Raw genomic sequence first — 16260 nt, 5'->3', positions numbered from 1 at the left:
CCTCCTTCTTTTCTTCTCCTCCTCCTTTTCTTCTCCTCCTCCTTTTCTTCTCCTCCTCCTTTTCTCCTCCTCCTCCTTTTCTTCTCCTCCTTTTCTCCTCCTCCTCCTCTTCCTCCTCCTCCTCCCCCCAAGGGATACAACCACTGCTGCCCAGGGACTGCCTCCAGTGCCACTTCCAGGGGTGGCTCCAGCTCCTGCTCCCAGCACATCCCAGCTCCTCCCTGCTCCACCTTCCTGCTGGGACCCAAGGGACACCCAGTGCCACGTCCCAGCAGCTTCTCAAGCTCAGGTGTGTCCTGTGGGGCCATGGAGGGCTGGCGCAGCCATGGACGGGCTGGATGCTGCCCCTGGCTGCCCCGCAGGGCTGGATCCCAGCTGCTGCCCATGGCCTGGGGCTCCTCGGGGCTCTCGGAGGGATCTGGGGCCGTGCTGGCTCCAAGCTCTCCATCACTGACTTGTCTTCAACCAAATAAAGCGGATTTCTAGACACAGATTCCTGTGGGAATGCTGGGGGTGAGGAGGAGGAGGGCAGCTCCTGGGAGGGTGCTGGAGCTCAGCAGGAACCAAAGGAGCCTCTGGCCCTGGACTGAGGCGTGGAGCCTGGGGAGAGGGACAGGGGTTCCCTTGAGCTGTGGGGGCACTGAGGGTCCAGGGGCTGGGCTGTCACTTGGGAGAGTCACAGAATCCTGGAATCTCAGCTGCAAGGGACCCACGGGGATCACCCAGTGCAGCCCCTGGCCCTGCACTGACACCCCAACAACTCCTCCCCGGGAGCATTGTCCAAACCCTCCTGGAGCTCTGGCAGCCTCGGGGCTGTTCCCATTCCCTGGGGAGCCTGGGCAGTGCCAGCGCCCTCGGGGGAAGAACCTTTTCCTATATCCATCCTAAACCTCCCTGACACAGCTCCAGCCATTCCCTGGGGTCCTGTCCCTGCTGGGGGAACTGTTTGAGGTCTGCGTCCTGAAAGAGGAACAAGCAAAAAAAAAAACCCAGCAGAAAGTCCCAAACTTCCTTGTCAGCCCTCCAGAGCAGGAACCCCCTGCTTAACTGCAGCCAAAGGAGGGCAGGAAGGGGAACCGGGAGAGGTTCCATGGGGAGGCTCCTTGTGGGTTTTGAGCTGGGAACTGAGGGGTCTGGGGTGGTGCTGTCCCTGGGGGGCAGGATGAGGGGTCTGTGAGGCAGGATGAGGGGTCTGGGGCAGGTTGAGGGGTCTGTGAGGCAGGATGGGGGGTCTGGGGGGTGCCTCTCTCCCCATCCCGGGGGGTCAGGTGAGGGTCTGAGAGCAGGCTGGGGGGTCTGGGGGCGCGGCTCTCCCATCCCGGGGAGCAGGATGAGGGGTCTAGAGGCAGGCTGAGGGATCTGGGGGCGCCGCTCTCCCCATCCCGGGGGGCAGGATGAGGGGTCTAGAGGCAGGATGAGGGGTCTGAGGTCGCTGCTCTCCCCATCCCGGGGGGCAGGATGAGGGGTCTGGGGCAGGCTGAGGGGTCGGGGGGCGCGGCTCTCCCCATCCCGGGGGGCAGGATGAGGGGTCTGGGGCAGGATGAGGGGTCTGAGGTCGCTGCTCTCCCCATCCCGGGGGGCTGGATGAGGGGTCTGGGGCAGGCTGAGGGGTCGGGGGGCGCGGCTCTCCCCATCCCGGGGGGCAGGATGAGGGGTCTGGGGCAGGCTGAGGGGTCGGGGGGCGCCGCTCTCCCCATCCCGGGGGTCCCCGCCGCGTTCCGCACACCCCGCGCGGCCCCTGCAGTACCGCGCTCCCCGCCACGAGGCGGCGGCAGCAGCGGCGCCGGCTCGAGGGCGGCACCGGCGCTGCCGCTCCGCGCTCTGGGCTCCGGGCCGGCCCGGGCGGGGCAGCACCGGCGGCCTTTCCTCACCGGGAGGCGGCGGCGGCAGCGGCGGCCTTTCCTCACCGGGAGGCGGCGGCGGCAGCGGCGCCAGAGCCCGGGGCCTCTCAGCCCCGCGGTGCCGGTACCGGCAGCAGCGGCAGCGCCACTGCGCATGTGCGGAGCCCGGGATGCAGTACCGGCTTTGGCCACCGGGCAGCGGCAGCGCCCCGCGGGCTGTGCGTGTGCGGGGCGGGGCCGGCCCGGTCCGAGAGCCCGGTACCGCCTGTGGTACCGCCCCTGGTACCGCCCCTGGTACCGCCTGTAGTACCGCCTCCGGTACCGCCTCTGGTACCGCCCCTGGTACCGCCCCTGGTACCGCCCCTGGTACCGCCTCCGGTACCGCCCCTGGTACCGCCCCTGGTACCGCCCCTGGTACCGCCTCCGGTACCGCCTCCGGTACCGCCTCTGGTACCGCCCCTGGTACCGCCTCCGGTACCGCCTCCGGTACCGCCTCCGGTACCGCCCCTGGTACCGCCTCTGGTACCGCCCCTGGTACCGCCTCTGGTACCGCCTGTGGTACCGCCTGTGGTACCGCCTCCGGTACCGCCTCCGGTACCGCCTCCGGTACCGCTTGTGGTACCGCCCCTGGTACCGCCCCTGGTACCGCCTCTGGTACCGCCTCCGGTACCGCCTCCGGTACCGCCTCTGGTCCGAGAGCCCGGTACCGCCTGTGGTACCGCCCCTGGAACCGCCCCTGGAACCGCCTGTGGTACCGCCTGTGGTACCGCCCGTGGTACCGCCTGTGGTACCGCCTCTGGTACCGCCTTTGGTCCGGGACCCCGGTACCGCCTCTGGTACCGCCTTTGGTGCACTGGGAGCTCCCTGGGGTGTACTGGGAGCAGTGGGTGCGGGGCAGTACCGGGGCAGTACTGGGCAGTACCGGGGCAGTACCGGGGCAGTACCGGGCAGTGCCGGGGCAGTACCGGGGCAGTACCGGGGCCGTGCCCGGGCGGTGAGTGCGGGGTCAGTGATTGCCGGGTCAGTACCGGGGCAGTACCGGGGCAGTGCCGGGGCCGTGCCCGGGCGGTGGCACCGGCACAGGAACGCCGTGTGCTGCCAGCACATTCCTGCCTGAGTCACCGCTGCCTCTGCCCGGCCCCGCACCCACTGACCCCTGCCCGCCCTGCACACCCCTGTGCCCCCCATAGCCCCGAAACACCCCCCGTGCCCCCCATAGCCCCCAAATCCCCCCAAACCGCACCCACTAAACACGCCCTGTGACCCCCACAACCCCTAAATCCCCCCAAACAGCATCACTCAATACCCTCTGTGCCCTCAGAACCCCAAAATCCCTCCAAACATCCCCTGTGCCCCCCCAGAACCCCAAAATCCCTCCAAACATCCCCTGTGCCCCCCCAGAACCCCAAAATCCCTCCAAACATCCCCTGTGCCCCCCCAGAACCCCAAAATCCCTCCAAACACCCCCTGTGGCCCCCAGAACCCTCAGGCCAGGGGGGGCTGGGAGTCCGGGAGAGGAGGAGGAGGAGGAAGAGGAGGAGGAAGAGGAGGAGGAGCCTTCATGGAGCAGCCCAGCGCCCAACGCCAGGCTCGGGAGACAGGGAAGGGGATTTGGGGTGCCAGGGGTACCCGAATTCCTGGAAAAGGAGCTGCGGGGACAAAACCCCACTGGGGAGGATGGGACCCCAGCCCTCCCCCAGGCAATGACACCCGCCCACTCCTCAAAACCCAGCCCTAAATACCCCAAATCTTCGTCATCTCAGCCCAAATGAGTCACCCCCCGCCTCCTCTTCCTTCCCCCGCAGGGACAATCCCGGCGAGCTGGGGGAGGGGGGGGGGTCCCTGCACCCCAAAAACCCCAGGGTCACTTCCCTGCCATGGGGGAGGCTCCAGGCAGCCCCTGTCCCCATAAACCATCCCTGTCCTGCTGTGGGGTCCCCCCTAAATTCCGAGATCTCCCCAAGGACCCCCCCCCTTGCCCCATAAAAGGGGAGAAAAGGGCAGTGACCCCCCCCCCCAAAAAAGGAAATCTCTGCCCCCCAACATCCCAGAGCCCCCCGGGGGGAAAACCCCACACCTGGAGCGTGACAGAAACCCCAGAAATGAGCACTAATTTAGGTGTTTTGGGGGATTTCTGTGCATTTGCATGAACACCCTCCCCCCCCCCCCCCCCCCGGGAGATTTCGGGGCTGGGCTCGGAGCTGCTTCCCCAAAATTCCCCCACCCCAAAAGCCAGCGAGCGCCCCCGAGCAGCCGGGCCAGGTGTTGGGGTGCCGCAAGCTGCAGCACCCCGCTTTGTGCAGCAGCTGCTTTTTTACTGTTCATGGTGAATCCTCCCCCTTCCCCTCCCCCAGCTCGTATTTACAGCCCAGTTCGGGGAAGCGGCGGCGGCTTCTGCGAAAAGCCCCGGTGGGGACGGAAACGGAAAGCTCGGGGTTATCGGCGGGGCCAGGCGGCTTCCAGGAAACACAGCCCGAAACTGCTGCTGCAGGCACCCCGAAACTGCTGCAGGAACCCCAAAAACTGCTGCTGCAGAAACCCCAAAAACTGCTGCAGGAACCCCAAAAACTGCTGCTGCAGAAACCCCAAAAACTGCTGCTGCAGAAACCCCAAAAACTGCTGCAGAAACCCCAAAACTGCTGCAGAAACCCCAAAACTGCTGCTGCAGAAACCCCAAAAACTGCTGCAGACACCCCAAAACTGCTGCTGCAGAAACCCCAAAAACTGCTGCAGAAACCCCAAAACTGCTGCTGCAGGAACCCCAAAAACTGCTGCAGGAACCCCAAAAACTGCTGCAGGCACCCCAAAACTGCTGCAGAAACCCCAAAACTGCTAGAGGAACCTGCACCCCAAAACTTCTGCTGCAAGAACCTGCACCCCAACACCCCCCAGTCACCCCAAAACTGCTGCAGTAACTTGCACCCTAACACCCCCCCAGGAACCCCAAAACTGCTACAGGCACCCCAAAACTTCTCCAGGCCCCTGCACCCCAATTCCTCCCCACCCAGCACCCAAGCCCCCCCTGCACCCCAACTTGCCCCACCCCATCCCCTGGGAGCCACCTCCAACACCCCAAAACCCCCCAAGCACCCACACCCAAAAACCCTGTGAGGCACCAACACCCTGAGCTCCACCTGCACCCCAACTTTCACCTGCACCCCAACTTCTCCCAGGCACCCACACCCAAATTTCGGAGGCACCAACACCCTGAGCTCCACCTGCACCCCAATTTTCACCTGCACCCCAACTTTCCCAGGCACCCACACCCAAATTTCAGAGGCACCAACATCCTGAGCTCCACCTGCACCCCAACTCGCCCGACCCCATGGGAGCAACCAACACCCCAAAACCCTGAGAGCCAGCAGCACCCCAACTTCCACCTGCACCCCAAACCCCTCCCAGGCACCCAACACCAAAATTTTGGAGCCACCAGCACCCCAAAATCCTGGAATTTACCCAGAGCCTGAGCTCCACCTGCACCCCAACTTTCACCTGCACCCCAACTCCTCCCAGGCACCCACACCCAAATTTCGGAGGCACCAACACCCCAACTTCCACCCACACCCCAACCCCTTGGGAGTCCCCCCCACCCTGAGCTCCCCCTGCACCCCAAAACCCCCTGGGCCACCCCAAAACCCCCACCCCTCCCTTTGCATGTTTCCATGGCAACTTTTGCGTGAAGGCCCCGCTGCACCCGACCGGGCCCAAAATATCCCCACAGACACAGCATTTAAAAAAAAACCACCAAAACACCAAAAACCCCCCACAAACCGGAAAAACTAAATGAAACAAAACAAAAACCGCCCCGAAAAAAGCAGAAAACCCACACCCAGCAGCGTTCTGCACTCAGGGCTGAGTCACTCTGGGTTGTTTTTGGGACCAGGCCCTGGCCAGCACCTTGGGCTTGGTGGCCCAGGTGTGGATTTTGGGGCAGGATTTTGCCTTTGCAGAGGATTTTGAGGCATGATTTTGCCTTTGCAGAGGATTTTGGGGCAGGATTCTGCCTTTGCAGAAGATTTTGGGGCAGGATTTTGCCTCTGCAGAAGATTTTGGTACAGGATTTTGCCTTTGCAGAGGATTTTGGGGCAGGATTCTGCCTTTGCAGAGGATTTTGGGATAGGATTTTGCCTTTGCAGAAGATTTTGGGGCAGGATTTTGCCTTTGCAGAAGATTTTGGGACAGGATTTTGCCTCTGCAGAGGATTTTGGGGCAGGATTTTACCTTTGCAGAGGATTTTGAGGCAGGATTCTGCCTTTGCAGAAGATTTTGGAACAGGATTTTGCCTTTGCAGAAGATTTTGAGGAAGGATTTTGCCTTTGCAGAGGATTTTGGGGCAGGATTTTACCTTTGCAGAGGATTTTGAGGCAGGATTCTGCCTTTGCAGATTTTAGGGCAGGATTCTGCCTTTGCAGAAGATTTTGGAACAGGATTTTGCCTTTGCAGAAGATTTTGGGGCAGGATTTTGCCTTTGCAGAGGATTTTGGGGCAGGATTTTTCCTTTGCAGAGGATTTTGAGGCATGATTTTGTCTTTGCTGAAGATTTTGGGGCAGGATTTTTCCTTTGCAGAAGATTTTGGGGCAGGATTTTGCATTTGCAGAGGATTTTGGGGCAGGATTCTGCCTTTGCAGAGGATTTTGGGGCAGGATTTTGCCTCTGCCACCCACCCCAAAGCTGCAGGGATGGGAATTTGGGGTGCAGGGGAGGTCTGGGGGTGCAGGGACCCCCTAAAGAGGGAGGGAAAAAGAGATCTAAACAGGGGGGAAACTGCAGCAGTGCTGGGTGAGGCCCTGGCACAGATTTTCCAGAGAATTCCTGAATTCCCCATCCCTGGGATTGTTTGGAAGGGGCTTGGAGGAACCTGGAAGACCTCCGTGGTCAGGAGGCGAAAAAAAATGAGCTTGAAGGTCCCTCCCAACCCAATTGAATCTGGAATTGTGTGATCAAAACCCTACAGAGATGGGAATGAGGATGGCAATGTCCCAGTGTCCCTGTCCCCAGCACTGCAGGTCCCCTCAGGGGGTGGCACAGCCCAAATTCTGCAGGAGGAGCCTCAGGGGCTCTCCCCACCCACACCAGAGGTGACAGCAGAGGTGACAGCAGAGGTGACAGCAGCCCTTCTCCACAGCTCACAGAGGCTTTTCCAACAACCCTGGCCGGGGGAAACAAGTTTGGTAGCAGAGGAATGAGAACAAAAAGACATTTATTGACCAAACTACAGCTTGTTTTGCACACAAGCAGGGCCTGGCTGTAGCACCATGGCTGAGCTGGGCCTGGCCCAGGCTCCAGGTGACATCCTGGGGACAAGGACAGTCCCCTGGGGTCCCAGCAGTGCAGCCCCCCAGAGCCAGGGGTGGGCAAGGAGCCCCTTGGGCATCAAAGTCACCTTGTGGGGAGCCCTGAAGGAGCTGCAGGAGCAGCCCCAGGACATTCTACATTCAACCATCAGCTCTGTCCAGCTCGCGGCTCGGAGGAGCAGGAGGAAGGGGAGAGAAGGAAGTGGCCAGAATGAACTTCCACAGCTCCCCCACCCCCACCAAGAGGGACCAAAAAAAGATTTAAAACCAAACAGGAACATCAGCTGCTGCCAGCCAGCCGTGGTCACAGCGAGGCCACTGCTGCTTGTCACCCTCCCTTGGCCGTGCTGCTCAAGGGAAAGGCTGGAGTGGAGTCAAGGCTTTGCCACAAAAATGCTGCTTCCCATCAGGAATGAAGCCACATTCAGAATGAATTCGTCCTTTTTTGTATCGTCAGCTCTGTAAAAATGTATATATTCTACAGATTTATAGACATTTACAGGTTCTCTACATCCTCCCCAGCTCACCTGGGGGGTTTTTTACATAATTACAAAATGCACTTGCTATTTCTGAACTGTCTGTGTGCAGCCAAGGCTGTTTGGGGCCAGGACACAGCTGGGGGTGACCCCCAGCCCCTCCAAACCCCTGCCCCACGGGGAGGGAAGGGGCTGGGCAGGGCTCCAGCTCCATGGCACAGGGTCTGGCACAGCTCTGCCGCTCCCTGGCAGCACCTGGCTGCAGGGGCAGGCTGGCACAACATTTCCAGCATGCAGTGCTTCTGCTCCAGAGCAACAGAGCTGCGAGTTTAGGCAGAGCAGTGGCAGCAGAAGGTGCTATTTCCAGAAAAAAATAAAAAAAAAAACCCACAACCACAGCCCTCAAAACATCTGCTCCAGGCTCAGCTGCCTCGCCCAGCCCAGGAGGAGCTGCTGGAGACGGTTCCCTCTGGGATCCAAGTGAAGCAAAGTCCACTTGAGCTCCCCCAGCACCATCCTGGTGAGGGAAGCAGGGAGGAAAAACTCTTCCAAAAGCCAGAAATCCTCCATCCATCAGCACCCGCAAGCTGGGATCACACCTTCCTCTTCCTCAGGAACGAGCTGAGCTCCGGGGACAGCTCCATGTCCTCCTGGGGTCACTCAAGTCCAGCTTCAGAGGGAGCAGGGAGCTGTGCAGCCCCAGGGAGCCAGTCCTCCCACAGTCTGGTCCTGGGCAGCTCCAGCCTCACCGGATCATGTAGGCCAAGCTGGCCCCCAGGCCTGCCACCCCTGCGAAGGCCATCAGAACGTTCCGGATGCTGCCCTCCAGGTCCTCCACGCGGAAGAAGTCCACAAAGCCCTCCTGGGAGAGAGAGGAGGGACGGTCAGATGGGGGGAACAGCCTGCCTGGCACAGCCCCCAGCCCCGTTTCAGCCTCAAACATCCCCAGCCCCATTTCAGCCTCAAACATCCCCCAGCCCCATTTCAGCCTCAAACATCCCCAGCCCCATTTCAGCCTCAAACATCCCCCAGCCCCATTTCAGCCTCAAACATCCCCCAGCCCCATTTCAGCCTCAAACATCCCCAGCCCCATTTCAGCTTCAAACATCCCCCAGCCCCATTTCAGCCTCAAACATCCCCCAGCCCCATTTCAGCTTCAAACATCCCCCAGCCCCATTTCAGCCTCAAACATCCCCCAGCCCCATTTCAGCTTCAAACATCCCCCAGCCCCATTTCAGCCTCAAACATCCCCCAGCCCCATTTCAGCCTCAAACATCCCCCAGCCCCATTTCAGCCTCAAACACCCCCACTGTTCCCCCTGTGCTCCCCCAGCCCCATTTCAGCCCAGGGTGTCAGACTGTGCTCCCCCAGCCCCGTTTCAGCCACCCCAGCAGCCACGGGCCAGCTCAGCCCTCCCAGGGTGGCCTTTGGGAACGCTGCCCCCAGGCTGGGCAGGAACACTGAAAAAAGAGCTTTTTATCCCAAACCAGCTCGCGCTGAGTGGATCCCAAAGCCCCACAACGCCCCTGGAAACAGTGAGCCAGCACTGACACACGCCCCAGAAACAGGAGAAGGCCGGAATGGTGGGAAAAGCTCAGGAATCGTGACTCACCCAGCCCCCCTGGCTCTCCAGCCACTCCCTCTTGGAGGACACCAGGGCGTCTGTGATGATCCCAGCCAGGGAGCTGATGCTCTGCTCCTGCTTGATGCTCTTCAGGTGCTTGGCCACGAAGGCCCCGAAGGCGATGAGCGTCACCACCCGGCCCCAGTTGGTGACCCCGTCGCTGAACACGTGGGCAGCCACCTCCACCACGGCCTGCAGGTCCTCTTCCTGCTGGATCTGCAGCTTCCGCAGCATCCCTGCAAAATCCCAGTGGTTTAGGGGCAGCCAAACACCCCCAGGAGGGGCAGGGAGAGGGTGGGACCCCCCCAAAAATGGATGGAGAGTGAGTTCTGCTGCCCTCCCTCACCTGGGCCACGCAAACCCAGCCCCTGACACGTTTCAGTTCCTTTCTGCCTGTCTCGGGGACAGCTGTGGTGTCTGAGCACGTCACAGTCCCCTGTGTCAAGGTTTCCACATGAGAAGCACAGCCTGGGGAGGGCAGAGAGCAAGGGCAGCACCCCAAACCAGGCAGATGTGTCCCCAGGTTTAAATTTCAATAGTTTAAAATTGATTTTAATTAAAATAATTTTTAAAAGATAATTTAAATAGTAAAATAATAAAGATAAATAGAATAATTTAAATAAATAAAATAATTTAAATTAATAAAATAACTTAAAATAATTTAAAATGATTAAAATTAAAATTAAAATAATTTAAATAAATAAAACAATTTAAATTAAATAAAATAATCTAAATTAAAAATAATTTAAATTATTTTCAAAATAATTAAAATTAATTTTAAATTTTAATGTTAAAATAATTTCAAATCATTTAATTGATTTTAGCTCTGCCTGGCAGAGCAGAGTCCCCCAGCTCGACCTGCAGTGCCCTGCCATGAAGAAGCAAACAAGCCCAGGCTTTACGAAAGCGAAAGGCGTCACTGCCCGCTGCTGCTCAGAGCTGCAGGAAAGCTCCCCAGGCAGTTCCTCCTCGCACTCAGGAAACCACCACGGCTCACGTCAGCCTGGCCATTCCTCCCTTGGAATCATCCCCCAGGCACGTCCGGGAATTGGGGCACGGGAACTGATCCCACAGGAACTGATCCCACTGCCTTTCCCTCTGGGAATTGGGGCACGGGAACTGATCCCGCAGGAACTGAACCCACTGCCTTTCCCACTGGGAATTGGGGCACGGGAACTGATCCCACAGGAACTGATCCCGCAGGAACTGATCCCGCAGGAACTGATCCCGCAGGAACTGATCCCGCAGGAACTGATCCCGCAGGAACTGATCCCATTGGCTTTCCCACTGGGAATTGGGGCACGGGAACTGATCCCGCAGGAACTGATCCCATTGCCTTTCCCTCTGGGAACTGGGGCACAGGAACTGATCCCACAGGAACTGATCCCATTGCCTTTCCCTCTGGGAATTGGGGCACGGGAACTGATCCCACAGGAACTGATCCCATTGCCTTTCCCACTGGGAATTGGGGCACGGGAACTGATCCCACAGGAACTGGAACGGATCCCATTGCCTTTCCCACTGATCCCACTGCCTTTCCCACTGATCCCATGGGAACTGATCCCATTGCCTTTCCCACTGATCCCACTGCACAGGAACCGATCCCATGGGAACTGGGGCACAGGAGCTGCTCCCACTGCACAGGAACTGATCCCATTGCCTTTCCCACTGGGAACTGGGGCACAGGAGCTGCTCCCACTGCACAGGAACTGATCCCACTGCCTTTCCCACCAGCTGAAGATGAAACTGAAGCTCTTTGTGCTCAATAAACAAAAAAGAAAGGAGCCCAAAAAAGGGACGAGCTGAGAAAATGGCACATCCTGCAAGGAGGAAAGTGCTTCCCCACACAGCATCCTAACTACCCCAGGAACCCCAAAACTGCTGCAGGAACCCCAAAACTGCTGCAGGAACCTTCACCCTGACACCCCAAAACTGCTACAGGAACCTGCACCCTGACACCCACCAAGAACCCCAAAACTGCTACAGGCACCCCAAAACTGCTTCAGCAACCTGCACCCCAAAACCCTAAAACTGTTGCAGGAACCCCAAAACTGCAGCAGAAGCCAGCACCCTAACACCCCACGGGAGCCCCAAAACTGCTGCAGGAACCTGCACCTCAACAACCCCCAGGCATCTGCAGCTCAACACCCCGCAGGAACCCCAAAACTGCCGCAGGAAATGCAGACACCGCCCTGCTGGGCTCCATCCTGACCTGGGATCCGACTGCCCAACTTTGAGCTGCTGCACCCTAGCACCTCCCAGGCACCCCGAAAGTGCTACAGGGACCCCAAAACTGCTGCAGGAACCTGCATCCCAACACCCCCAAACCAGGCTGAGTGACACAAAACCAGGTCAAACTGGCCACTTCTCCTTTCCAGTTCACCCCCAGGCCAGGCTCTGGGGGTCAACTTCCTACAGCTGCTCCAGGGCCCTGCAGAAGGGAGTGAAACACAAGAAAATGGATTTCCCAGAGAAATCTGGGATCCCTGGAAGTGCCCAAGGCCAGGTTGGACAGTCTGGAGCACCCTGGGATGGTGGAAGGTGTCCCTGCCATGGCACTGGATGAGTTTCGTTCCATGGTTCTGTGAGCACATTACCCAGGAGAATTCCCCCCACCAAAAATCCCCTTGCACCTAAACTGGGCAGGCTGAAAATCCCGAGCTCACCAATCTTTGGACGCTTTAAATACATGAAAACAGATTTCCCAGAGCAGCTGGGGCTGCCCCTGGATCCCTGGCAGTGCCCAAGGCCAGGCTGGACAGGGCTGGGACGGTGGGAAGGGTCCCAGCCCATGGCACTGGATGAGTTTTAAGGTGTATTTTAACCCAAACCATTCCATGGTTCTATGAGAACATCACCCAGAAGAATCCTCCTCATGAAAAATCCCCTTGCAGCTAAACTGGGGGGGATGAGGAGCTGAAACTCCTGAGCTCACCAATCTTTGGATACTTGGGATTAAACACATGAAAACAGATTTCCCAGAGCAGCTGGGGCTGCCCCTGCATCCCTGGCAGTGCCCAAGGCCAGGCTGGACAGTTTGGAGCAGCCTGGGATGGTGGAAAGGGTCCCTGCCCATGGCACCGGGTGAGTTTTAAGGTTTATTCCAACACAAATGCATTGCTCAGGAGAATTCCCCCCACCAAAAATCCCCTTGTACCTAAGCTGGGGGGCGAGGAGCTGAAACTCCTGAGCTCATCAGCCTCTGGATTATTATTTGCACAGTCAGCCCGAGCCAAGGGGGACACGAGGAGGAACCGAGGCTAATCTGTAACTAGATTATCTCCTCTGCACACACCAACAGCGGCTTTTCCTCGTCCCCACGGAACAAAGTTCAGTTTCGTTTTTGAGCGCTTCCCAACCGCTTTTATTTAACCCCTTCCGAACCGAAGCCACGTCCCATCGATGACCCGGCCGAGACCCCAGCCACGAGGGCATCACCCCCGGCCCAAAACCTCCTCCGGCCACCGGGACAGGCCCAAAGGAGAGCACGGGGGGGTCTCGACCTCCTCCCGGAGCATCCGACCGACACACACCTTGAAAGGCGAGCTCGTGTTTCCTCATGACGCCGTCCCCGACCCTCCGCAGCGTCTCCAGCGCCTTCTCCATCACCGCATCCCCCGCCGCGCCGGGCCGGCCGGGACCACCCAGGAGCCCCGGAAAAAGCTTCTTAGCGCTGGGCTGCGCCTCCCCCGCCACCTCCCGCAGGTAGCGGCTGATGAGCTCCAGCGAGTCCTGCCGGAGCCCGTCCGGAGGCCCCGGGGGGGTCCCGGGCAGCGAATCGGCGGCGGGGCCGCGCTCGGGCTCGGGGTCGCAGCCGTCCAGCTCCTCTTCGGGGCGCCATAGAGTCGCGCCGCAGCCAATCAGCGCGCGCGGCGCCGCGCCTCGGCCAATCAGCGCGCGGGGGGGGTCGGCGCGGGCGGCGGCGGCCCCGGAGCGGTCGCGGGGCGGCTCCGCGGCGGCGGCGGCGGCGGCCGCGGGCTCCGGGCGCTGCCCCGGCCCGCCGGGCCCCAGCGCCGGGGAGCCGCCGCAGTAGAGGTTGAAGCCGATGACGGCTTTCGGCTTCACGGCGAACATGGCGCCCGGTGCGAGCGGCCGGCGGGGTGCGGGCGGGACCGGCGCGGCCGGGTTATATAACCGGCGGCGGTGACGCCGTAGGGCGGGGCGAAGGCGGGACAGCGACCGGCTCTTTTTCCACCTCCGCTTCCGTTCTCTCGGCTGAAAAAAGAGCGAAAAGAAGGGCCGGCCATCCCCTCCGCCCCCCGAGCTCGGTACCCCACTCCCGGTGTCCCCGGTTCTTCCCGGTACCGGGCGGCAGCTCCCCGGTAGTGCCGTGCTGGTTCCCGCCCCCGCATCCCTGCGAGCACAGCGGCGGATGGAATCCCCCGGGCCAGAGCCCCCCCGGCAGCACGGAGCATCCTCGTGGCACCGGCCACGTGTGCCCTGCCGGGGCCGCCCGGTTCGTTCCCGGTCCCGCGGCACCGAGCATCCCCCGGGTGCGCGGCTGGAGCCAGCACGGCCCCGCTGCTGTGGCCAAAATGGGGCTGGAAAGAAGGGAGCGAGACCGCAGCAGGATGAGGGGTGGTGGTTTTAAACTAAAAAGAGGTAATTTAGAGTATAAATGCTGTGGAAGAAATATAGGGAAGAAATGGATAGAGAAGAAATACATATTCTATATTTCTATAGAGAAGAATTAGGTATTCTATTTTTTATATAGAAAAAGAAATATATCTTCTATATTTTTATACAGAAGAAATATATCTTCTATATTTTTATATAGAAGAAATATATCTTCTATATTTCTATATTTTTCCTATAGAAATATAAAAAAATATTTCTTGCCTATAACTCTTCTACCTATTTCTTCTGTATAGAATATATAGAAGAGATACAGGGAAGGAATGTTGTATTTTGTGGCTAATAAGGCACTGGAAGAGGTTGCCCAGAGAGGAGGTAGATGCCCCAGCCCTTGAAATACCCAGGTGAGGAAGGACAGAGCTCTGAGCTGGTGAACCTGTCCCTGCTCACTGCAGGAGGTTGGAGTTGATAAACCTAAAAAGAAACTTCCAACCCAAATTGTTCTCTTTATCCAAGGAATCCCACCTGGTTCGAGCCCGTTCTGACCTTGGCTGGCTCCTCTGGACCTTGGTGGGATCTTCCAGCCCTTGGTGGTCGTCCCACATCTCCCCAGGACTGAACCCCCTGCAGCCACCAGCCCCGAGAGGTGCCAGAGCAGGGCAGGACCCCGGAGCCCTGTGATGCCTCCAGGACACTGGAATGGGGGTCAGAACCCCTAAAACCACGGTTACCCCCCCAAAAAGGGTTCCCCAGGGGGTGCTGGGGCATCTCTGTGCCACCAAAGGGGAGCTGTGGCCCTCACCTGGGAAGTGCCACCATGAGCTGGTGGCATCACCAAACTGGGATGTGACGACAGTGACACAGGGGGACAGGGGGCTGCTTTGCCCTCCCCCACAGCAGGGTGGGCTCTGTGTGACCCCAGAACCCCAAGGGACCCCGGGAAGTCCTGTCCTTCCCAGCAGGGGGGCTGGGGGACAGGAGATCCCAGTGCCTTAGGGATGCCAAATGTTGGGAGAGCACAGCTCCTCCTGCTCCAGGGAGGCACTGGGAGCTGCCAGATCCCCTGTCCCCACATTTTTGGGGACAAACTGGGACAAATCCAAGCCTCTGCGACCATTGCTGTGCTCTGTTTGCAGCTGCCAGATCCCTGGCCAGCATTTTTGGGGACAAGCTGGGACAAATCCAAGCATCCTGAGCACCCCTGTGCTCTGTTTAGAGCACTGAGTGCGGCCACCTCCCTGGCCAGCACTTCTGGGGACAAGCTGGGACAAATCCAAGCCTCTGTCACCATCACTGTGCCCTGTTTGGAGCTGCCACCTCCCCTGTTCCCACATTTTTGGGGACAAACTGTGAGGAATCCAAGTCTCTGTCACCATCACCGTGCTGTGTTTGGAGCACTGAGAGCTCCCAGATCCCTGGCCAGCATTTTTGGGGACAAACTGGGACAAATCCAAGCCTCTGTCACCATCACTGTGCTCTGTTTGGAGCTGCCACCTCCCTGGCCAGCATTTTGGGGACAAACTGGGACAAATCCAAGCTCCCTGTGCTCTGTTTGGAGCAGGCTGTGCTGGGCACAGCCCCATCCCCACAGCCTGGAGCACCCCAAACCAGGGCTGTGCATCCCCCTGGGGGTCCCCAACTCCTGTCCCCCTGCCACCCCCCGAAGCAGGGCTGGCTGGGGGGGTCCAGCAGGGTGAAATTCGTCCCTCTCAAAATCCTTCCCGTGGCCCCAAGGAATGTGTCCTTGTCTGGGAAAGAATTCTTGGCAGCAGGAGCGAGAACAGGGAGCTCTGGCAGCACCCAGCACATTTTTGGGAGGTGGTGCCAAGCTTTAGCACAAACATGAGCTGGAACAACGTGTCCCTGCCTGTCCCCTGAGGGTCCCTGGGGACCTGGGTGGCCTCCAGGGCTTGGGAATTCCCAGTTCTGGGGAATCCAAAGAGTCCAGGCCAGGGACACGCCCGGCTGGGCTGGAGAGCCGCAGGGGAAAGGTGGGGCTGGGGAAAGGTCAGGGCTGAAAATCCCACACAGGTGAAGCCTCCAGGGGGGACATGGCCAGGAGAAAGGCAGGAGCAGCCCCGCTCCTGCACCCCAAAATGAACCTGGACAGAGCCTGAGGGGTGGCAGTGGGGACAAAGGTGGCCACGGTGGGACAGCATGGAAGGATTTGCAGCTGGAGCAAAGATTTGTGCTGCTAAAACCCCTCCCCAGTGCCACCAGTCTGTGCTGTGAGCCAAGGTGGCACAACGGGAGACCCCCAAAGCCACCCAGCCCCGTGCCAGCATCACCCCCTGCCCCCTTCAGTGCCCAGCCAGCGCTGGGGTGGGGTGGGATGGGAAGAGCCCCCTGCCATGGTCCCAAACCCTGCTCAGAACTGCTCCTGCTGGGTCTCATCCTGGCCTGTTCAGTCCCTTCTCCCTCCTGCAAGCACACCTGGAAAAGCAGGGAG

At 59.4% G+C, this 16260-nt stretch overlaps 1 protein-coding gene across 1 annotated transcript; it reads right to left on the bottom strand.

Moving 5' to 3' along the window:
- Window positions 1–7025: 7025 nt before the first annotated feature.
- On the bottom strand, window positions 7026–13435 carry MCL1 (MCL1 apoptosis regulator, BCL2 family member). Its single transcript, XM_038162118.1, has 3 exons — window positions 12770–13435; window positions 9225–9472; window positions 7026–8474 (listed from the first exon to the last, which is right to left on the bottom strand). The coding sequence occupies exons 1-3, from the start codon at window positions 13308–13310 to the stop codon at window positions 8358–8360; spliced, it is 906 nt and encodes a 301-aa protein (XP_038018046.1). The 5' UTR covers window positions 13311–13435; the 3' UTR covers window positions 7026–8357.
- Window positions 13436–16260: the final 2825 nt, after the last annotated feature.

The sequence above is a fragment of the Motacilla alba genome, chromosome 25 (genome assembly GCF_015832195.1).
Source record: "Motacilla alba alba isolate MOTALB_02 chromosome 25, Motacilla_alba_V1.0_pri, whole genome shotgun sequence".
NCBI classification, from domain to species: Eukaryota; Metazoa; Chordata; class Aves; order Passeriformes; family Motacillidae; genus Motacilla; species Motacilla alba.
Note: the sequence above shows the minus strand (reverse complement) of the source record. Positions and strands in the feature narration are given on the sequence as shown.

Coding starts and splice junctions, on each gene's coding strand:
- MCL1 (XM_038162118.1), bottom strand. CDS start 13,310: ATGTTCGCCGTGAAGCCGAAAGCCGTCATCGGCTTCAACCTCTACTGC. Junction 9,473..12,769: donor ACACGAGCTCGCCTTTCAAG/GTGTGTGTCGGT, acceptor GGGATTTTGCAG/GGATGCTGCGGAAGCTGCAG. Junction 8,475..9,224: donor TGGAGAGCCAGGGGGGCTGG/GTGAGTCACGAT, acceptor TCTCTCTCCCAG/GAGGGCTTTGTGGACTTCTT.